Source organism: Nomascus leucogenys, chromosome 3 (genome assembly GCF_006542625.1).
Source record: "Nomascus leucogenys isolate Asia chromosome 3, Asia_NLE_v1, whole genome shotgun sequence".
Classification (NCBI taxonomy): Eukaryota; Metazoa; Chordata; class Mammalia; order Primates; family Hylobatidae; genus Nomascus; species Nomascus leucogenys.
In genome coordinates, this window is record NC_044383.1 from 94,425,670 (window position 1) to 94,449,232 (window position 23,563).

Below are 23,563 nucleotides of genomic sequence, written 5' to 3' on the forward strand. Positions count from 1 at the left end.
CCACATTCCTCAAAGCATGTTTTAAATTTTTTCTTAATACCTTAATAGGGTTTTGTGGAAGAAAAAAAGGGTGGGTAAAACCAATGTTAACCTGATTTCTTTATTGTAATTCTCAGAGCCTTAGATGGAGCCTTGCTCTGTCGCCAGGCTGGAGTGCAATGGCGCCATCTCAGCTCACTGCAACCTCCACCTCCCGGGTTCAAGGGATTCTCCTGCCTCAGCCTCCTGAGAAGCTGGGACTACAGGTGTGCCACCACACCCAGTTAATTTTTTTTTTTTTTTTTTTTTTTTTTTGAGACGGAGTCTCGCTCTGTCACCCAGGCTGGAGTGCAGTGGCACGATCTTGGCTCACTGCAAGCTCCGCCTCCCAGGTTCACGCCATTCTCCTGCCTCAGCCTCTCCGAGTAGCTGGGACTACAGGCGCCCGCCACCACGCCCAGCTGATTTTTTTGTATTTTTAGTAGAGACGGGGTTTCAGCGTGGTCTTGATCTCCTGACCACGTGATGCGCCCGCCTCGGCCTCCCAAAGTGCTGGGAATACAAGCGTGAGCCACCACGCCCGGCCTAATTTTTTTATTTTTAGTAGAGATGGGGTTTTGCCATGTTGGCCAGGATGGTCTCAATCTCTTGACCTCGTGATCCGCCTGCCTCAGCCTCCCAAAGTGCTGGGATTACAGGTGTAAGCCACTGTGCCCGGCCTAATGTTAATATACATATATGCATTATGAATCGCCAAGATAATGTGTGTGTGTGTGTGTGTGTGTGTGTGTGTGTGTGTGTGTGATCTCTTAAGACTAGAATTCTGCAGAATCTTTTTCTGGGAAATACTGACTTATTGAGTAATTCTACCTTCCTCTTATATACTTTTTTGCTGTGGAAAGTGTCAACACCTTTCTCTTCAGTGTCAACACCCATAAAAAAAGTGTCAACACCTTTCTTTTGTGTCAACACCCATAAGTGTCAACACCTTTCTCTTCAGAGGTCTTCATTTTCTTTGTGTGTGGCATGGCAAAAGCCAAAATGAAAGTTTAAAGACCCAATATATCTAGATATATATACATATACAGATAGATAGATTTTTTTAAATTTTATTTATTTATTTATTTATTTTGGAGACACGGTCTTGCTCTGTCACCTAGGCTGGAGTGCAGTGGTGTGATCATGGCTCACTGCAGCCTCAACCTCCTGGGCTCAAGCCATCCTCCCACCTTCGCCTCCCAAGTAGCTGGGACTACAGGCGCATACCACCATGCCTGGCTGATTTTTGTACTTTTTGTAGAGATGGGGTTTCGCTATGTTGCCCAGGCTGGTCTTGAACTCCTGAGCTCAAGCAATCCACCTGCCTCAGCCTCTCAAAGTTCTGGGATTACAGGCATAAGCCACCATGGCTGGCCAAATGTGTATTTTTAAATAAGAAGGAAGGAAGTTTTTCTTACAAAGTAGGTTTTGTCTTTTTGCCTATTGAAGCCAGGACTTCTATTATTCCTTTTTTTATGTATAAAATAGTCCCTCAGTGACCATCACAAACAGAAAAATATAACAAAACTGCTTTCCAAAAGACCATGAAGTTAGAAAAACAATTTTACCAAAATATAACTTTAAAAAATACACTTGAATAAAACTACCACAAAACAGAGATATAATGTGATTTTACTACCATATATTTGAAAAGTAGAATGACTCATTATTTTAATATTTCCTGAGTATTGTTTTATAATTTGCCCAAGGATTTGATTTGATTTTCTACTGGCCCCAAAGGTGGCAACATCTGCTTATGAAAGCCTTGATTTGGGCTGTGTAAGCTGCCAGAGTTTTTTTCAGACTTTTTTTCATTAAAACGAGATTGCACTGCAGGTCAGCAGCATCACCCATGCTTCCTAGACACTTATATGATCAGAATTTACTTTTTCCTTTTCCTTGCAATAAGACATTTTTTTCATACTTAATGAGTGTAAAATATTCCCTGAGAGGAATCCACAAATGTTGAAATTTCTTCTTCCTTAGGAAAAGACAGTAGATTGTCAGTTTATTTACCCTTTGTTTCACTCAAAATATTTTCTTACAAATTCCCTGCAGGCTTTCTCTCTTCCTTCCTTTCTATGGAGATTGGTGAAAAATGTGACACACACAGAACTGATAGTAGTGGCATGGGCCTTGGCCCGTCATCGTTTGTCTTTTAAGAGGTGTCCTAAAAAAATAATTTACAAAAATTAGCTGGGTGTGGTGGTGACGCCGGTAATCCCAGCTACTTGGGAGGCTGAGGCAGGAGAATCTCATGAACCTGGGAGGCAGAGGTTGCAGTGAGCCAAGATTGTGCCACGACACTCCTGCCTGGGCGCCAAAGGGAGAATCCATCTCAAGAAAAGAAAAAAACAAAAAGAGGTGTCTACAAGAGTTTGAAACGAAATTTTTTATTCCTATTGGTATAATATTTATAGATTTTTTTTGAGTCAGGGTTTCTGTCATCCAGGCTGGAGTGCAGTGGCGTGATCTTGGCTCAGTGCAGCCTTGACCTCCTGGGCTCAAGATCCTCCCACCTCAGCCTCCCAAAGTGCTGGGATTACAGGCGTGAGCCACTGTGCCCAGCCTTATTTATGGATTTTCAAAAAATAAACCACCTGCCATCATCCTCAGCAAACTAACACAGGAACAGAAAACCAAACACCACATATACTCACTTAAAAGTGGTAGCTGAACAATAACACATGGACACAGGGAGGGGAACATCACACAGTGAGGCCTGTCGGGGGGTGGGACGTGGAGAGGGGGAGTATAAGGAAAAATAGCTAAAGGATGCTGGGCTTAATACCTGGGTGATGGGTTGACCGGTGCAGCAAGCCACCATGGCCATACATTTCCCTACGTAACAAAACCTGCACAGCCCGCACATGTACCCTGGAACTTAAAATAAAAAATAAAAATAAAAAAAGAAAAGAAAAATGTTTAATAAACGTAAGACATTTTCAACTTCACTTGTAGTCAAAGGAATGCAAGTTAGTAAGTTATCACATATAAGAAAGAAAAGGAAAATAATTTAAAAAATAAAAACAAAAACCACCACACTAGGCTCAAGTAGGCCCAAGTAAGAAATACATCTTGGCCAGGCGCCATGGCTCATGCCTGTAATCCCAGCACTTTGGGAGGCCGAGGTGGGTGGATTTCCTGAGGTCAGGAGCTCGAGACCACCCTAGCCAACATGGCGAAACCCCGTCTCTCCCAAAAATACAAAAATTAGCCAGGCGTGGAGGCAGGCGCCTGTAATCCCAGCTACTCAGGAAGCTGAGGCAGGAGAATTGCTTGAACCTGGGAGGCAGAGGTTGCAGTGAGCCGAGATTGTGCCACTGCACTCCAGCCTGGGTGACAGAGCAAGATTCCGTCTCAAAAAACAAACAAAAAACAAAACAAACAAAAAATGAAATACATCTTAGTAATTGAAGCAACTCTTATTTGACTATCGTCTACTCACTTTTATACTCTGACAGGTGCTTCTCCTCCCTGTAGCATGAAGCAACTCTTTTTTTTTTTTTTTTTTTTTGAAACGGAGTCTCGCTCTGTCACCCAGGCTGGAGTGCTGGAGTGCAGTGGCGCGATCTCAGCTCACGGCAAGCTCTGTCTCCCGGGTTCACGCCATTCTCCTGCCTCAGCCTCTCCGATTAGCTGGTATTACAGGCGCCCGCCACCACGCCCGGCTAATTTTTTATATTTTTAGTAGAGATGGGGTTTCACCATGGTCTCAATCTCCTGACCTCGTGATCCGCCCGCCTCGGCCTCCCAAAGTACTGGGATTACAAGCGTGAGCCACCACGCCCAGCCAGCAACTCTTATTTGACTATCGTCTGCTCGCTTTTATACTCTGACAGGTGCTTCTCACTGCAGCATGAAGGAATACAGCAATAAGGGCTGAGGCTGTCCTGGAGGATAGCTAGAGAGGCGGCACTGAGGAAAGGCGCACAGCGAGACTCCAGGATGAGCCGCCCATGCAGTGCTGAAGATTCTGGGCTGCCCTCTCAAAGCAAGGTAAGAAAGTGGGTGATCCTGAGCTCATAGAGCTGCCCCCACTCCAGTAGGGGTTTTTCCTCAAGAGAGATTCTTCAGATAATTCATTTTCTTTTTCTTTTTTTTAGAGACAAAGTCGCACTCTATGGCCAAGGCTGCAGTGTAGTGGTGCAATCATAGCTCACTGCAGAGTCGAACTCCTGGGCTCAACTGATCCTCTCACCTCAGCCTCCTGAGTAGCTGGCATATGTCACCATGGCTGGCTAGTTTTGTTTGTTTGTTTAGACAGAGTCTGGCTCTGTCACTCCAGTTGGAGTGCAGTGGCATGAACTTGGCTCACTGCAACCTCTGCCTCCTGGGTTCAAGTGATTCTCCTGCCTCAGCCTCCTGAGTAGCTGGGATTACAGGCGTGCAGCATCATGCCTGGCTAATTTTTGTATTTTTAGTAGAGACAGGGTTTCACCATGGCCAGGTTGGCCTTGAACGCCTGACCTCAAGTGATCCACCTGCCTCGGCCTCCCAAAGTGCTGGGATTATAGGCATGAGCCACTGCATGGTTCCATTTGCTGTACAAGTTGGAGCAGTGGCTGGATTACAGAGCTGTTGTGTAGCTCTGAGACAACTGCACAGGTTATAATTTCTCTGCTTGCCTCCTGGCTTCATTTTTCATCCTTCCTCGCCCTGCTCTGTGCCCAAGGAGACTGAACCAACCCCTTCAGATCAGAGGGCAAGAGGAGAGAGGGGTCAGGCTTTATTCTCTATGCCTTTGCTTAGGAGCTGTGTCTGTTGGTAGCTGTCATGCTCCGCACCTATCACTCCCATCAGATGGCCCATGTCACCACTTTTCTCTCCCCTTGCTCCTTTAGTCCTAAGGGAAATAGTGGCTTCCTGGAGCCAGACTTTGGGTGCCTCATGCCACAGGGCATGGATTTAGCTAGTAGCCATGGCAGTTGACTGACAAGACCATTCTGTTGCCTTGTGGCAACCTCCATAAATCACACGACTGGATTTATGTGATATTTAAAATCTTAAAGATTTAATTAAAGATTTTCGAGTAGATGAGCACATAAGATCAGATATGTAGTCTAAGAATATTAACCTGGTAGAGTATTAAATATATGGGAAAGGGAGAGAATGCAGATGACACCAGTGAGCAGATACTGCCATGGTCCCTGTCAGTGGTGATGACAGGTGAGATACACAAGGTCAATGGGAAAGCTCCAGATAGACATCTACTCCAAAGGAACCAAAAACCGATTGTCTTCGGGGGACACAGTGGAAGGATGTTTCAAGTAGGAATCGGCCAATGTTGTCTTTTCTGAATTTCCTTTTGTGAGGAACTGCTCCTCTGCTACTCTACATGATATTGATGAGGCTGCCAATTGCAGGACTCTGTCCCTCTGACCACAGCGGGGTGTGTCTGTGACAGTGGTAGGTGCAACCAAGAATAGTACCTCAAACCCAGCCCATCATAGTGCCTCATTCTCTTGGGCAGTGTGATTGATCTATTGGTGGCCATGTGCCTCAATCTAAGCCAATCAATGCCTTTTTTGGTGACTTTTCCATTTGGAGCTGAAGGAGAAGGGGCCTTACTTTCAGAAATATGTGAATGGGGATGCCGCAGCCTCTTTTTTCCCCCCACAACAAGAAGAACAAAGACAACATAGACAAGTGGGTGGAGAGTGAAGATGGTGACTTCCTTCGAGCTCTTGAGTCTGGTCAAACTAGAAGCGAGATCAATTTCTGGACTTCCCAGTTATGTGATCCAGTAAATCTTCTTTTATGCTTAAGCTAGTTTGAGTTTTGAGTTGGGTTTCTGTCACTTGTAATCAAAACAAGTCTGAACTTTAAAAAAAAAAAAAAGCGGGGGCTGGGCACAGTGGCTCACACCTGTAATCCCAGCACTTTGGGAGGCTGAGGCAGGCAGATTACCTGAGGTCAGGAGTTTGAGACCAGCGTGGCCAACATGGAGAAACCCCGTCTCTACTAAAAATACAAAAATTAGCCGGGTGTGGTGGCGTATGCCTGTAATCCCAGCTACTCAGGAGGTTGAGCCGGAAGAATTGCTGGAGCCTGGGAGGCAGAGGTTGCAGTGAGCCAAGATCGTGCCACTGCAGTCCAGCCTGGGTGACAGAGCAAAACTCCATCAAAAAAAAAAAAAAAAGTAACATGCTCTTCCTATTAGGAATAGTCTTAAGAAACTTCCATGAGTCCACAGTAAATTCAATAGAATGAATGCTTAAGCAGATATGATCTAAGGAAGTTTTATTAGCAAACTATGGATAAATCAAAGGTGTTTAGGAGAATGTTGGGGAAACTAGTTTTGCTCATTTTCATTCTTTATTTTCCTTCTTATGCTAGTAGTTTCTGCTTTTGAAATTCTAAGAGGAAAAGAAACAGTAAGTGTAGTCAGCCAAGGGAAAAGGAATAGACTGAGAAGCAGTAGAGGAAGCCTGGGAACAGAGTGATGGAGAAGGGAATCATGAGAAACGCCATGGCATATGAGAGAGCTCCAGCCTGGGAGTCAGGACCTGCGTATAGTCCTGGCTCTGCCACAAATGTGCCATCTGCTTGCATAAGCTAGTGTGACTAAGTTGTAATTTCTACACTTGAGAAATAAGGAGACCTGGAATAAACGATGATTAATATTCCCTTTCAACAGTCTATTCTTCCAGTGTGTCCCTATTTTTAGCAGGAATATGAAGGAAGCAAGCGATTAGGGAGCATCACTATTGGATTCATAGCTGTGAAGACAGTTTCCCAGAGGGGTTCCCAGGAGGTCTGGCTTGGAGGGCAGCTGCTCCATTGCCCCCAGACCCAGGCTGAGATCAAACCACAGGCATTTGAGGCTCTGGCTCTATCCTGCAAGGGTTAAGACGTGGTCAATGAGCGGGGAAACCAAGGAAGGTCTCCATGTTTTGCTAAATAGTTAATGTAATCCCCTAGGCAGAGAGGGTAAAACCAACCTAATATCCTCCTTCCCTCCTCACCCTTTTCCCACCCAATGAAGGAATCCTGACTCAACCTAAACCCCACCCACAGCAGCATACCTGGAACCCATCCAACCTAGCAAGTGCAGCCTGCCTAGTGGCGACCTGAGCAAACCAATTTCACACCGGAAAATTCAATAGCCTGCTATTATCACAACCAGGAAGGCAGGGAAGGAGCAGTTTCATCCTCATGGCAATTTAAGCAGAAGGAGAGAAGAGTATGGGGAGGAGTGGTGAATAAACACACAGGAAAAGGAAGTGCTGCAGAAGTTTGCTCCTGCTTCAAAGTTGGGTTTGAAGTGTAGTGTATAAGAAGAAATGAGTTTTCTTCTAGCTCTTTCAAACTTTCTGCCATTTCTGCCAAAATACCATCAAAGAGTTTCTCAGTTCTCAGATTCCTGAGAAACAAGACCTGCCACACAGTAGGTGCTTGGTAAATAATAATTTAATTTTAAATTATTAATTTAAACATTAAAGTTAAGTTAAAGGCCAGGCGTGGTGGCTCACGCCTGTAATCCCAGCACTTTGGGAGGCCAAGGCAGGCAGATCACAAGGTCAGGAGATCAAGACCATCCTTACCAACACAGTGAAACCCCATCTCTAATAAAAATACAAAAAAAATTAGCCGGGCGTGGTGGCAGGCGCCTGTAGTCCCAGCTACATGGGAGGCTGAGGCAGGAGAACCGAGTGAACCTGGGAGGTGGAGCTTGCAGTAAGCCAAGATCGCGCCACTGCACTGCAGCCTGTGACAGGGCGTGACAGAGGGTGACAGAGTGGGACTCTGTCTCAAAAAAATAAATAAAATTAAAATTAAGTTAAATTAAAATAAATTACTAAGTATTAAGCACCTCACTCTGTCACCCAAGCTGGAGTGCAGTGATGTGATCATAACTCATTGCAACCTCAAATTCCTGGGCTCAAGTGATCCTCCCATCTCAGCCTCCAGAGTAGCTGGGACTCCAGATGTGCACCACCACACCTGGCTATTTTTTTTGTTTTTTGGTAGAGGTAGGGTCTTGCTCTGTTGCCCAGGCTGGTCTCTAATTTCTGGGCTCAAGTGATCCTTCCACCTCCCAAAGTGCTAGGATTGTAGGCATAAGGCCCAGCGATAAATATTTACTGAGTCGATAATTGAACAAATTGATGGACACATCTGTTGGTCTTCATATTGACTCTGTGGTACCAGATGTGATGAGCCACAAAATAAAACATGCTCCATGAAAGAGAAGGGAGGATGAGGAGAGGGGCTCAAGCACACTCAGTTGAAGCTGCTTCCCCACTCTGGACTATCCAGGCAGAATCTTAATATTGGTCACAGTGCATAGAGGGTATTTCCCTCAGTCAAGGAGCTTCCTATGGGCCCTTCCTATAGGCCCAGGACCACGCAGTTATTTATTAGTCCCTGACTTATAAGAGCTTGCAGTCTAAGTGAAGAGACAGTGTTAGCTCGGAGGAAATAATGATATGATTTGCATAAATCAATAGATAATTGGGCTTAAGTAATGTAGGGAGATGTATAATTATAATGAGTTCAAAGAAAAGAGATGAGTGGGGCTGGAACAGTCCAGAAAGCACCATTGAAGAAGTGGGATTTGACTTTGATGCAGAGAACAAGCAAATGCTCATTCACATGGGGGAATGTGGGTTAATTTTCTGAATGCTGATCCCACCTGGGGCATCACAGTGCTATTTTCCAGATGCATGCCCAAGTCCCCTTTCAATTTTCCATCCCTGGTCTGCATGGCAGGCGAGATTTCCATCACCATTAGAGCAGACGGGGCTTCACAAAGAGCAGTGCAATTTGAGTGCTGATGAGGCCAACAGGTTTGATTCAGAAGGTTGTTATTGCTGCTAGGCTGTAACTTAGACATATAAATTTGCTGCTTCAAATGTTCCATCAGGAGAATCAGCTGGGGAGCACTAATCCTAAGTGAAACCATCTTGATTACAAAGGAAGAAACGACAACACCATATCGTTTAACTGCTGAACCCTTACAATGAAACACAAAGCGGCATTAAAGTTCTCTGCCTGTAATACCATGGTTTAAGCAGTTAATCTTATTTTAGCTGAATGGCATGTTCATTACAGCAAATAAGTAGGTAATGTGTGGGATTACTGAAGAGGGAAGATAAATTAAACCAGTTATGGGCATCATGTTGATTTTTTTTAACTGTCTGATTTAACTTGGTATTTTTCAACAGCCAGACCTAATAAACACTCATTTAGCAGAGATTAAGGAGATGGGACTCTTGCCCAGAAAAGGTATTATATATGACTTGAGATGCTAGTTTTAAGGGCAGTAATTAATGATACTCAGCACTGGCTCCAGCCTGGAATCTTCTGTGCTTTAACAGGAGGGGTTCATGAGTGGCAAAGCAGTGCTTCTCACTTTCCACTAAATAGTTATGTTTCTACCATTTATACTTTTCACGGGCAGCTGAAGGACTTTTCTTCAAGGTCTCAAACATTCTTTTCTGTAGACCTGCTACAAAGACACCTTCTAACATCATACAGTGTAGTTCAGGAATGTATTTTATCTTTTTTCAAACAAGTGCTACTCTAACTTCAAAAACCATTCATTGAACTAGGGATACAAAGGACAAAGGAGATAGAGTCCTTGAATTGGAAGAGATTACAATGTAGTCTGGAGAGGAGGAATAACAATCACACACAATAAAGAACAATAAAGAAGTTGGTAAAAGCATGAGCGGGTGCATAAACAAGTGCCAAATTGCATAGCCAATTTGTGCAGTGTAGCCCATAAGGAAACAGATGGACAAGTACTTACTGAGCAGCATGAAATACTCCAGGTTGGGTATTGTGCTGTAGGCTTTTTGTGTACTGAATTTGCGTACATTTTTTTCTTTTGAGGCAAGTATTATGAACTCCTATTTCACAGGTGTAGAAACCGAGGCTCAGAGAACCAAATTACTTATCCAAGTAGGGGGAAAGCCCCAGGTCTGATTTCAAAGTCCTTGCCTTTTCCTTTATGGCAAGTTGTTTCTTTCTTTCTTTTTTTTTTTTTTGAGACGGAGTCTCGCTCTGTCGCCCAGGCTGGAGTGCAGTGGCGCAATCTCGGCTCACTGCAAGCTCCGCCTCCCGGGTTCACGCCATTCTCCTGCCTCAGCCTCTCCGAGTAGCTGGGACTACAGCCGCCCGCCACCACGCCCGGCTAATTTTTTTGTATTTTTAGTAGAGACGGGGTTTCACCGTGGTCTTGATCTCCTGACCTCGTGATCTGCACGCGTCGGCCTCCCAAAGTGCTGGGATTACAAGCGTAAGCCACTGCGCCCGGCCAAGACTACATTCTCCAAATCACTTTCAGCACAGTGGAGTTGGTTACAAGCAAAATTGCATAACTGCAGTGTCCACCTAAGCACCTATTCCCCAGTGTCTCAAAGTCACAGAATGAATGGTACAGATTGTGACAAGAGCCAAACTACAAAGGATAGTTCCTATGATTTCATCTATTGTGATATCAGGAGACAGGAAGAAGGTGAACAGATAATCTGCTGATGCAGAGGTCACAGACCCAGGAGGAACTGAAGCAGCTAAACACCCATGTGCTCCTATTTGAGATATTGGGTTGAAGCAAGGGGTAAGTCCTGAATGGATGGTGGGCCAAATGTGCCGAGTAGTGCAAGGTCAAGCAGAACTTCAATCCTTTCCATAACCTCCATCATTTCCCAAAAGCTTAAAAATATACAATCTAATTTTACTTTTTTTTTTGAGACAGAGTCTTGCTCTGTTGCCCAGGCTGGAGTGCAGTGGCGCGATCTCAGCTCACGGCAAGCTCCGCCTCCTGGGTTCACACCATTCTCCTGCCTCAGCCTTCCAAGTAGCTGAGACTACAGGTGCCCATCACCACACCCGGCTAATTTTTTTGTATTTTTTAGTAGAGACAGGGTTTCACCGTGTTAGCCAGGATGGTCTCGATCTCCCAACCTTGTGATCCACCTGCCTCGGCCTCCCAAAGTGCTGGGATTACAGGTGTGAGCCACCACGCTCGGCCTAATTTTACAATTTCTATGCATACACTCTTGAAGACAAGTGACCCCCAACTTCCCTTTTCCATATAGACTGCTACCTCTAGTTCCCTCATATACATTCAGGAATCACAAGACGGAGCCACGATTGGGGGTAGTGGAAATTCCATCTAGAGATTCTACTTGCTTACTTACCTTCTTTATGCTATCCTTATGCTAGTTGTTTGCCTGCACCACAGTAAGAAAAAAGCAGCAAGAGGGAACATGAGCATGGGGTGGGGAGGGAGGTGGGTGGGTGTTGGATTTTGACTGCTCAGAGTTCCTGGGTTATACAAATAAACATTGTGCCTTATTTAATGGAGGACAGCCAAGATATAAAGAGGCTTTCAAAAAGCCAAGGCCAAGCAAGCCCTTGGTATCTCAGCTTCTATTATGTTACTGGCAATAGCACTACAAATCAATGTAGAAAATGAGGTACTAGTAGGAGAGAGAGGAAAAGGAAGAAATAGCTGATCGCCTCTGGAAAGAGGGATGGCTGCAAGGCTTTCTGCTGTGGGCCCCTACCTCTAAAGATACCCAATACAGTGACAGTAGCCTTCTCCTACCTTCTTTTTATTTTTTGCTGGAATGCAGTGGTGCGATCTCGGCTCATTGCAAACTCTGCCTCCTGTGATTCTCCTGCCTCAGCCTCCCGAGTAGCTGGGATTACAGGCATGCACCACCATGCCCGGCTAATTTTTAGTAGAGATGGGGTTTCACCATGTTGGCCAAGCTGGTCTCAAATGTATCCACCAGCCTCAGCCTCCCAAAGTGTTGGGATTACAGGCGTGACCTACTGCACCCAGCCCTTCTCCTACCTTTGTGTGATCACTCTTCTGTTTCAGAAGTCAAAACAGGACAAGCAACAAATAATTTTCAATTCTGCCTATCTATACTCTAGTTGTATACAATTATCTGAGAAATTACAATTGAATTATTTGCCACTTCCAATGCTATTGGGCAAATCTTTGACATAATCCTGAGCATTTAAGACAATGGAGGAATTACCACAATTTCTAGCTAAAATGAACCTATCATTCCTTTTACTTTTTAATATTAAAAATATGAGATGGGGGTCTCATTTTGTTGCCCATGCTGATCTTGAACTCCTGGCCTCAAGCAATCACCCTGCCTCAGCCTCCCAAAGTGTTGGGATTACAGGCAGGAGTCACTGCACCCAGCATCATTCATTTTAAAACTCTGAAATCTTTTGATTGCATTGGGGTACTGAGATGGATTTTTTTTTTTTTTTTTTGAGACAGGGTCTTGTTTTGTCACTCAGGCTGGAGTACAGTGGCACAATCTTGGCTCACTGCAACCTCTGCCTCCTAAACTCAAGCGATCCTCCCACCTCAGCCTCTTGAGTAGCTGGGACTACAGGTACACACCATGATGCTCAGCTAGTTTTTTAATTTCTTGTATAGACAAGGTCTCACTATATTGCCCAGGCTGGTGTCAAACTCATGGGCTCAAGTGATCCTCCCACCTCAGCCTTCCAAAGTGCTGGGATTACAGGTCTGAGTCACCACACCAAGCAGACTTTAAAAAATACCTGTTTATCACAAGAAAAACATATTTAAAAAATCATTATTGCAAAGCTCCACACTACAAGAAGCATGGATCAGTCAAATTATCTTTTAAAAGCCCTCTTTAATTCCAAGGAGACAAAGAAAGTTATTGGTCATTAAACATGTTACATGTATGACTAATATTTATTATACCTAATATAATAGTTTAGAACAAGGAAATTTAGTAGAGTTGTAACATTTTGGTGCTACATGTAATTCCGCATAAGCCAAAGCCTTTTTAAAATAACCAATACTATCATTTTATGAAATCTTTACAAGATAAGCACAGTAGTACAATATTTAAGCACCTCAAGTCTCCATTTAAGAGTTGACTATTGGCCGGGCGCGGTGGCTCACGCTTGTAATCCCAGCACTTTGGGAGGCCGAGGCGGGCGGATCACGAGGTCAGGAGATCGAGACCACGGTGAAACCCCGTCTCTACTAAAAATACAAAAAATTAGCCGGGCGTGGTGGCGGGCGCCTGTAGTCCCAGCTACTTGGAGAGGCTGAGGCAGGAGAATGGCGGGAACCCGGGAGGCGGAGCTTGCAGCGAGCCAAGATTGCGCCACTGCACTCCAGCCTGGGCGACAGAGCGAGACTCCATCTCAAATAAAAAAAAAAAAAAAAGAGTTGACTATCAAAGAACGACTGTTATAAATAAAGAGCTCTATGATGTTCTGCTTATTTAGTTAATAAAGTAGGGAAATAAGTGACACACTTTTTAGAGGAATCCATGCAATGGACAGAAAGTCAGATTAGGTAGTCTCTAGGGATCCATCCAGCTCTGGGACTCTATGATCAGATGGCCTCTAAGGTTCCTTCTAGCTCAGAAAATAGAGGTATTTGGAACATAATTTTTAAAATTTTAAATGGTTATATAGGTTAACAGTATTTTTTGCTTTTCAAAATTCATTGCTGGTGATGTCTATTACTTATTTGATGTCATGTCTTTGGCCAGGAATGCAATCCTAATTAGCATTGTTCCAGGAAAACATTTCATTTTATAGGGAGCATATCCCAGAAACATTAAAAAATACTAGTCCCAATATAAGTAACATTTACCAACTAGACTCTGGGCTACACTTTAAAATATCTGACGTTCAGCCAGGTGTGGTGCTTATGTTTGTAATCCCAGCACTTTGGGAGGCTGAGGCAGGAAGATCACTTGAACTCAGGAGTTCAAGACCAGCTTGGGCAACATAGTGAGACACTGTCTCTACAAAAAAAAAAAAAAATTAATTATCAAAAAAGAAGAAAAAATGTATCTGATGTTATTTCTATCTCTTAAGTTTAACAATAAATAAATAATCCAAAGTACATTTTTATTTGCAGCAAAATTTAAGATAGATGGTACTTTTTTTTTTTTTGAGACAAGGTCTGGCTCTGTCACCCAGGTTGGAGCACAATGGTACAATCTCGGCTCATTGCAACCTCCGCCTCCCGGGCTCAAGACATCCTCCCATCTCAGCCTCCCAAGTAGCTGGGACTACAGGCACTCACCACCATACCCAGCTAATTTTTGTATTTTTTGCAGAGACAGGGTTTCACCATGTTGCCCAGGCTGGTCTCGAACTCATAAGCTCAAGCGATCTGCTTCAGCCTCCCAAAGTGCTGCAAATACAGGTATGAGACCCTGTGTCTAGCTGATGGTACTCATAAAAGTAGGCATCTGAACTCGATACCTGAAAAACAAATGTGATATTAAATTACATCTGAAATTTTAAAAATGTATTTAAAAATCGAAATAAAGCTTACAATTTCCTTATTTCCTTTATTTTAACGTGTCAAAAAAACACTTAAAGATATTCTTGCGAATACATATAAGCTGTGTCTCAGCATTCAGTACTATGCCAATAATTTTTCAATATGACAAAATGAAAAATTTACACTTTAGGGTAGCGCTTAATACTTATCTTTGAAATCTATTGCTGATGCTAGGTCTAAAGAGCAATGACTCAACCAGAAAAAATAGTAAAGGCTGCCTTTTCCTTTTTAAAGTGCTTATTAGGTTTATATCCAAAACCAATGGTTTTTACAAATACATAATACTGAAAGGTGCTCAAAAAGTCACCAGTTACAGAATTGAACATGTCATTTTCTAACTCTGCACACGTAAACTTGTTTTATCTGCATTAATGAAGATTGCTTCAAATGGCTCTCAATCATATGCTTCAAATCAAGACAGTGCTAAGTTCCAGCAGCATGAACAGTGACAGCAGAACAAACCCCAGCACATTTTCAGTGGATCACAGCAGATCAGAGAAAGTGTAACAGCTTTTGAGTATATTATACATCCAAGAGCCTTATATTTCACTCCACATATACAGTAAACATAAAAGAAAAAAGAAACACTTTGTCTCCCTATAGAGCATTTTATAGTATAGGAAGGGATTCAAATTCTCTTATTATTTAACAAAACTCTTGTTTCTATATAGAGATTTTATATTCTTAATGTTTACAACAAAGCCTATTTCCACCAAAAAAGCAAGAAGAAATTAATAAATGAAATCCTGAACTCTAAAAACCTAAGAAATAAAATTGTGAACAATTCTGAAACGAAGTGTTTTTTTTTAAAGGCTAATACAAACATACCAAAATAGAATTTATGAACATGAAATATGTGATTTCATTTCAATTGTATCACTTTCATCTGATTGAAATAATTTAGAAAAAATAAGGATGATCTTAATCTCACTACTTTCTGCATGAGACTATCGTTCTGATTCATCCCCTCAATACACACCACTGTCCAACAGTCTTACAGTGAGCATCCTCTCAGGTCCCTTTCTGCTCGCTGAACCTTAAGCTGGTTTTACCCCTCCTTTCTCTCTTCTCCAAAATCCTCTATATATCTTAAGAGGAAAATATTCCTTTAAAAAATGACAATTTAAATACAGTGTGATAATGCTACATTTGATTTAAAGTAGTAATAAATTATAAATTGCCAAATAACTTAATGTAATTCACGATGCAAATCCTTGGTATAAAAATAATCCATATTGCCCTGAATATAATAAAGCAATCCAGTGATTTTTAAATTACTTATGAAATAAAGGCAAAAATAAGATGTAAAATACTATTTATAAAAGTCAAGTAAGAAACCAGTTACCATAAATCTTTTTACAAAGATAAATGTAATGTGGCTTACTACTTTTAAAAACTGTTAGGGAGGTTTGGAATCAGTGGTTTCAAAAATGACTCTAGGGAAACTAGAGACTGAATTATATATTATTGTGATGTACAACATATTAACTATATATATAACAATAATACTGCAATGGGGGGGTAATTAATCTTTGGGCCTGCTACTTCCTGACAAGTACATTTCTTTTTCAAAGTCTTTGCTGTAACTGATTAATTTTTAAATGTTAGTTTTCAAAAACTTTTCTACTTGAGATACTTATGTTAATAAGATACCAGAAGTCTAGAATAGTAATAAAATGCCTATAAAATAAAATAATGATTGTTCTTGCATCTTCTGTTATTGTGACAAATACACATTAAAATAGATAACATTGCTATGCCTGGAAATTAAAAATATCCAAATCTGTTAGAAAGAAGTGGAAAAGGAAAGAAAAATGGAAAATTCTTATTTAAAAATGGATCTGAAGTCCTTGTATTTCTTAAGAACTTGACTTGTCAAATCACAGTTTATCTTGTTTCTGAAACCAAGTTGTGTCTTCCACCATTCATTCACGTGATATGTCAATTCTCCATTTCGTAGGTCTCAGTTTGAATTTTCCTGAATGTTTGCAAAACTGGTACTGGACTTGAGACGTTTGGCTAGATAAATCAAAAGAATTATATTTTAATTTTAATTTAATTATCAAACATGATTATTTACTATTTTTATGTAAGCTATAGTATTTGTCTATTAATTCTATGTTTGAATCCTAACAGTTTCAGCCTTATAAGAATTAAAACCTAATTAAAACTTTTTTCTACCAACCTCAAAAAAACATAACTTTGTTAGAAATTGCACATGACTTTGTTAGAAGCAGTACAAATAAAACAACATAATTTATATCTTCTTGAACATCACAATCTTAAATATGTAATGTAGGTGAAATAAATGTACTTAGACAATGAAAGTGCTATATGGTAGAATAATAAAATTATACATCTAAAAGTCTAAGTTAAAAATCCAAATCTGAATTTCTCTTAAAAGAATTCAGTGAAAACTTCTCCAACCTGATAAAGAGCATGTATAAAGATTCTATAGCAATCATTATGCTTAACTGTGAAAGACTGAATGATTTTTCCCCCTAAGATCTGGAATAAGACGAAAATACCTGGTCTTGCTTGACATCATGCCACTAGTTTATCACCAGTGCAACAAGGTAAGAGAAAGAAAAGGAAAGGTATACATATTGGAAAGCAAGAAAGAAAACTGCTTCTATTTTCAGATGAAAAAAAATTCAGTGAAAGAACTCTGTAATGGGAAAAAAAAAAAACCAACATTTTAATGACCCTCAAAGAAAAGTGAGTTGTATATTATTATAGAACTCTGTATTGTAAAAAAAAAATTTTTAATGACCCTCAAAGAAAAGTGAGTTTTATGTTGTATACACACACAAACACATATGGCTGCTAACAAAATACGTTACCATCAATTCTGATTTGATGCTAATGGGACTGAGTCATTAGGGTTAATAAAACAAGTCATGGCTATTTGGCTTGGTAGTATGTTTTGTACTTATAGTTAAACATGAATGTTTCTCATGTTCTAGAAATGAAAAACGATCATGCCCATAGTGAGAGTATTTTATACTGAGTAACTAAGAGTCTCCCTACTTCAGAGCTTCACAAAACTTGGGTAGGGGTTATGATTTAGAAGCTCTGCGATGGGACCCTAGTACCTGTACTTTTTTTTAAAGCTCTGCAGATAATTCTGATGTGTAGCCAAGGATGAGAACCAGTGTTTCTGTTTTTTTATTTTATTTTATTTTATTTTATTTTTTTTTTTTTGAGAGGGACTCTCAGCTTTGTCGCCCAGGCTGGAGTGCAATGGCTCGATCTTGGCTCACTGCAAGCTCTGCCTCCTGGGTTCACACCATTCTCCTGCCTTAGCCTCCCAAGTAGCTGGGACTACAGGCACCCACCACTATGCCCAGCTAATTTTTTTTTTTTTTTGTATTTTTAGTAGAGACAGGATTTCATCATGTTAGCCAGGATGGTCTTGACCTCCTGACCTCGTGATCCGCCTGCCTTGGCCTCCCAAAGTGCTGGGATTAAAGGTGTGAGCCACCGCGCCCGGCCTACCAGTGTCTCTGGTTTCTTTTTTTTTTTTTTTTTTTTTTTGAGACGGAGTCTTGTTCTGTCGCCCAGGCTGGAGTGCAGTGGCGCGATCTCGGCTCACTGCAACCTCTGCCTCCCGGGTTCAAGCGATTCTCCTGCCTCAGCCTCCCAAGTAGCTGGGACTACAGGCACCTGCCACCACGCCCAGCTAATTTTTTGTATTTTTAGTAGAGACGGGGTTTCACTGTGTTAGCCAGGATGGTCTCGATCTCCTGACCTCATGATCCACCCGCCTCAGCCTCCCAAAGTGCTGGAATTACAGGCATGAGCCACCACGCCCGGCCTGTCTCTGGTTTCTGTCAACTGTAAGTGGAAAATCACAACATGACTTCCTGGACGAGTGTACTGCTTCAGCTTAAAATAAAGGGAAAACTTAAACTAAAAACATTGGCCTAAACTAAAATCTACTTCTTAAGCCTTCAGTAGATTTGGAAGGCAAACCAAATCAATAGTTTGGGTTTTTGAGAATTACTTTGTTAAAAACTACTAGAAGTGATCTAGCTTCTGACTAAATTTCAAATGACTTAATAAACTGGCCAAGTTAAATATGAATGAGTACATATACCTACATCTTCCTTGCCTTTATATTCCCTACCTGATAAATCCCCACATCCTTTAAAATTCTAGCCCAGGGATCATCTAACGGTGAATTTCAACACCTCTAATGCAGTTAGCTCCTCCCTCCAGGCAGGAAAGACAAACAAATAAAGTAGAGAATAAATGAAAAAGATGATTTAAATAACCAATTATTTAATTTAAATTAGTTTAAGTGATTAAGTGTCATTAAAGAAAGACGGCACAGAAGAACAAATGGAGAGGTGTATTCTTAGACTGGGGAGTCATAAAAGGTCTCTTTGAGCAAGTAACTTTAGAGCTAAGACCTGGCTTGCAAGAAGTCAGGTAAGGAAAGAGGGAAGGGCCTTGGAAAAGGGGCAGTGTGAATGAGCTTGGTAGCGGAGAAGAACAGAAAGGAACCAGACAGCCCACAGCACCATGAGCAATGAGGAGAATGGATGTGATGAGTTTAGAAAGGTGGCTATGGGCCAGGTCATGTACAGCTTGGAGAGCAGACCCTGGAAAGTAAGTTTGGATTTATTCTAGGTACAATGGGAACACATTAAGGGTTCCAAGTTAGTAGAGAAACATGGTGAATTTCTGTTTAAAAAATTATTCTAGCCACTATGTGGTGTATGGATTTTAGTAGATCAAGAAATGGAAGGAGGGATACCAGTTAAGGGGCTCTTGCATTAGTACAGATAAGAGATGAAGATGGTTTGGGCTAGGGTTTACCAGTGGAGGGAGAGAGAGACGACTGACTAAGTAGGACTGGCAGCATACTTGCTAATAAAAGGGGATGAAAGGGGAATGTGGGAATGGAAAAATAAAAGAAAGAAAATAATTAAGAAATGACTACAAGGTTTGTGGCTTCCATAGCAAATAGTGACACTGGTAGTGACTTTTACTTTGACAGCAAACAAAAAATCCTGATCAGAAGCAGTAAATACTTTCCATAAAGTTAAATAGATTTGCAAGGCAAATAAGATGCTAAACTTTAAAAGTATATCAAGCTCTGAAAAATAGTTTCTCAATGGTGAGGTGCCCACAATATTTTGCTATTATTCTAAGTAGGTGCTTTAAGGACCTGAGCTACTACATATTTACAGAATGCTGGCAGCCTTCAAAAAAGCTTTAATAAATACACTCATGACAAAGACTCTCCCCTCTAATAGCTAGCATTTTAAGGTGACAAAACATTACAAATTCAGTTCAAACTGATCTACAGGTAACCTTTTTTTAAAAAAAATTAGATATATTAGAAGTGAAGTTAGATGAAGTAGTGATCAAAATTTATAGGGAAAAGAATTTTTATATCAGACATTCCTAGACTACGAATAGTATTTGAGAGAAAAGAAAATTAACCTTTTCCCCTAAACAGTTCTCTTTTTTAAAAACTAAAATTATTAAGGTGTAAGCCCATACTTTCATTCTGATAATAAACAAGAAAGCCACGTGACTTAAAAGCCACTCTTCCTTAGCTGGATGGGATCTCTACTTAGTGCTTCTTTTGCTCTGGCCTATTTCATAGGGAGAAAGAAAGGGAATGAATATTTATTGAGCATACACTATTATGTCAAGTAATCTCCTTGGAACTACGATTCCAATTTGTTCACAAACAAACTGTCTGTATGTCAGCTATAGTTTCTTCCTGCCTGCCACACTTTTAGGTGGTTCTACCATGACTCCAATGGGTCTAAGAGCTGTCTGTATCTCCCTGCTATTGCCATGTTAGGAGTGCAAAGCCTCTGTTGTTATTCTTCTGTTGTTGCCAACCTTATTCCAGGGGTAATCTAGCTTTCTCAATTTAACCATCTGAAAGACATCGTGTTTTAATATTTTTTTTTTTTTTTTTTTTTTTTTTGAGACAGTCTCACTCTGTCTCTCAGGCTGGAATGCAGTGGTGTGATCTCGGTTCACTGCAACCTCCGCCTCCCAAGTTCAAATGATTCTCCTGCCTCAGCCTCCCGAGTAGCTGGAACTACAGGCATGCGCCACCATGCCCGGCTAATTTTTTGCACTTTTAGTAGAGATGGGTTTTCACCATGTTAGCCAGGATGGTCTCGATCTCCTGACCTTGTGATCCGCCCGCCTCATCCTCCCAAAGTGCTGGGATTACAGGCATGAGCCACTGCACCTAGCCCTGTTTTAATTTTTTATTGTCTACACTTATAAAATTTTCACAGATCTCTTTCACTAGTAAGCATGATTGTAAAACTTAAAGCAGAGAGTCCTTTTAGGCTAATCTACTTTGAGTTCTCAGAGTAGCTATCATTTCTAAAACAGGCCTAAATTTTTAAAATACAAGCTTTTATCTATAAAATAAATAACTGTAAAAAACTTACGCAGAATGAGTTTGCGTTTCTTTTGCTCTGAGTGAAGAAAGCTACTAAGGTAGAAGACAACAGGTAGAAAGAGAATGAACACAGAAACAGCAATTACAGGTACTGTGTCACTGCAAGGGACTGAACAGTTGAAAGTTCGACTCCATAGTTTTCGAGTGATGTTCATCTAGAACAAGAACAAACAATATCGTTCTATTTTATATTTTACTTGTCTTCAATTTCTTATAATTATTTTGCTAATAACTAAACAAGAATCTCGAATTCAGACTAAATACATACCTCTAAAAATCTACTGATAGTTGAAGACAACTTCTTCTGCCAGGAAAAAAACCTGATTCACAATACAGTCATTGTATAATTTATATCCATACAGAAATTTCATATTCTAAGTCCATAATACTGACCAAAGTATTCTAGAATGTCAACCATTTGTACATTCAAACAAAGAACTTGTATGAAGAGGAATATAGTTAGGTCCTGTTTTATTCATTTACAAAATATTTGTTATTTATTGAGAGCCTACTAGAAACCAGGTACTGTTTTAGGCAATAGGAATGGAGCAGTAAAAACAAACAAAAATCCACACTGTACATTTCATTTTAAGTACTTTTTACCATCTCGAATATTACTGGTTCTTATAGTTCCCTCTGAGCTGCTGTGATAATTCACACTCATTCTCAATTCTTAAGCTCATTAATTCTGACCTCAAGTTCTCTACTTTGAGCCAATAATTTCTCAGTTTCCTCTAATGCCCCAAAACTCCGGCATCATAGTGCCTAAAAAGGCATGATTGCCATCTAGTGGCACCCTATGTAAAGGTGGGCTATAAAATGGAGAAAAAATTTTTTTTGACCATTCAATTAATACATGTTTATTAAGCCCATTATATGCTAGACTGTCCTAAATACTGTCCTAAATACTGAATGGTGAACAAAAAAAGCCTAATTCCTTGTCCTCATGTGGCTTATATTTTAGTGAGGAAGACAGACTAAAAATAAATAAATACATATTTTCAGACAGTAATAGATATAAGAAAATAAAACAATGGAATAGGAAGTGATTGAGGAATGGCTTCTGAAACATGTAGTGAAATCCAGAAACGTCTTTTTTTTTTTTTTTTTTTTTTTTTTTTGAGACGGAGTCTCGCTCTGTCGCCCAGGCTGGAGTGCAGTGGCGCCATCTCAGCTCACTGCAACCTCTGCTTCCCGGTTTCAAGCGATTCTCCTGCCTCAGCCTCCTGAGTAGCTGGGATAACAGACGTGTGCCACTATACCCGGCTAATTTTTCTATTTTTAGTAGAGATGGGGTTTCACCATGTTGGTCAGGCTGGTCTTGAACTCCTGACTTCGTGATCTGCCCACCTCAGCCTCCCAAAGTACTGGGATTACAGGTGTAGTCACTGTGCCCAGCCCAGAAACTTAAATTAGCAACAAGTGCACAAGAAACTGAAATATAAACATATAACAATACCTACACCTCTGCAAATGGCACATATTTTCAAATTTAAAAAGATTAAAATGTACCAAATCATCAACTCACTTATGAAGTGTCTAATTAATTTCTGTTTTATTTTTATACTAACCACGAGACTAATAAGGAAACATCCATTTTGGTTTAACAGACCAGGATATTCTAAAACTTTACTACTTTATAACTAGTTATTTTTGGTTGAAGACAGAATATGCAGATTCCACCCTATCTCCAAAAAGAATAATCATACTGAAGGTACATTCAATAACACTCTAAAATACGTATCACATCAGAAGCAAAGTACTTACTGCATCTTCCACATCAATGCATAAATGTGTTCCAGGTTCAGCCTTATTCTCAAGTTCATTCATTTTTTGCATTTCACTGTACAGACTACTCAGAGTTTTGTATGCTTCACGGCAGTTTTTGCATACTTCTGAATAATTTTTTGTCTGTAAAAGACTATGTGCATTCCCCTAAAATGACAAAGGCACATGTAATATATACAATAATTATACACAATATCTCTTTAATGTAAGCTATTTACCCTTCTAGAAGACAGGAAACAATATGGTGTGTTAAAGTGCTAAGCTGTGATGTTGAGTAGGTTACTAAATCACTCTGAGTCTCAGTTTTATCATCTATAAAATAAAACGACCTCTACCTGTATTATAAGTCCAAAGGATTAGAGACCTGGTATGTGAAGCAGATGGCAAACTGTTTGGAACTTTCTAGGTGCCTCTAAATTTTGAAAACTGCTGCATTAGCTAATATTAACTGAGGATAACAATAATTCATATGCCAAATGACTAGTAACTAAATACAAAATTTCCTAAATTATCTCATGATCACAAACCTGCACTTATCTATCCTACTCTCACTGAATAAATAAAATAGGTTCCCGCCTATGCTGACTTCAACACCATAGTTTATCTTACTGAGACAGGACTTTTTAAATGGAAAGGGAAAAGGCACCAAAACTGCATCCCCACTCAACTCTCTTATCACAGGGCTCATAATCCAGGCCTTTCTAGTCAACAAAAAGAGCCAATACCAAAGAATTGTATAACCTAAAATGAGGATAGTGGAGGTACATAAAATATTATGCTAGTAAATCTCAGTATTTTGTACTTCTAGACTGACACTTGTCTTTTCAAGAATAAGTTTGCTAAACAGTCAATTCACACCTTTGCTTTCTATGCCCTTTATTCTTTACCTTGTAGTATGAAGAAAGGATATTAACTGAACATTGGGATGAAAGAGAAAAGAGAAAAATCAAAGTAATTACACTGATGTTGGCCTAACAATGTTACCC

The 23,563-nt window shown here is 40.6% G+C and overlaps 1 protein-coding gene across 1 annotated transcript in view; it reads right to left on the reverse strand.

The window, feature by feature from the left end:
- Positions 1 to 14,331: 14,331 nt before the first annotated feature.
- The window catches only part of OSTM1 (osteoclastogenesis associated transmembrane protein 1), a 31,732-nt gene continuing 22,500 nt past the window's right edge, over positions 14,332 to 23,563 (reverse strand). The window contains exons 4-6 of the mRNA XM_003278923.4: positions 22,557 to 22,724; positions 20,779 to 20,944; positions 14,332 to 16,363 (exon numbers count right to left, since the gene is read on the reverse strand). Of these exons, the coding sequence (XP_003278971.2) occupies positions 16,308 to 16,363; positions 20,779 to 20,944; positions 22,557 to 22,724 (390 nt within the window). The 3' untranslated portion in view covers positions 14,332 to 16,307. The remainder of the gene's footprint in view (positions 16,364 to 20,778; positions 20,945 to 22,556; positions 22,725 to 23,563) is intronic.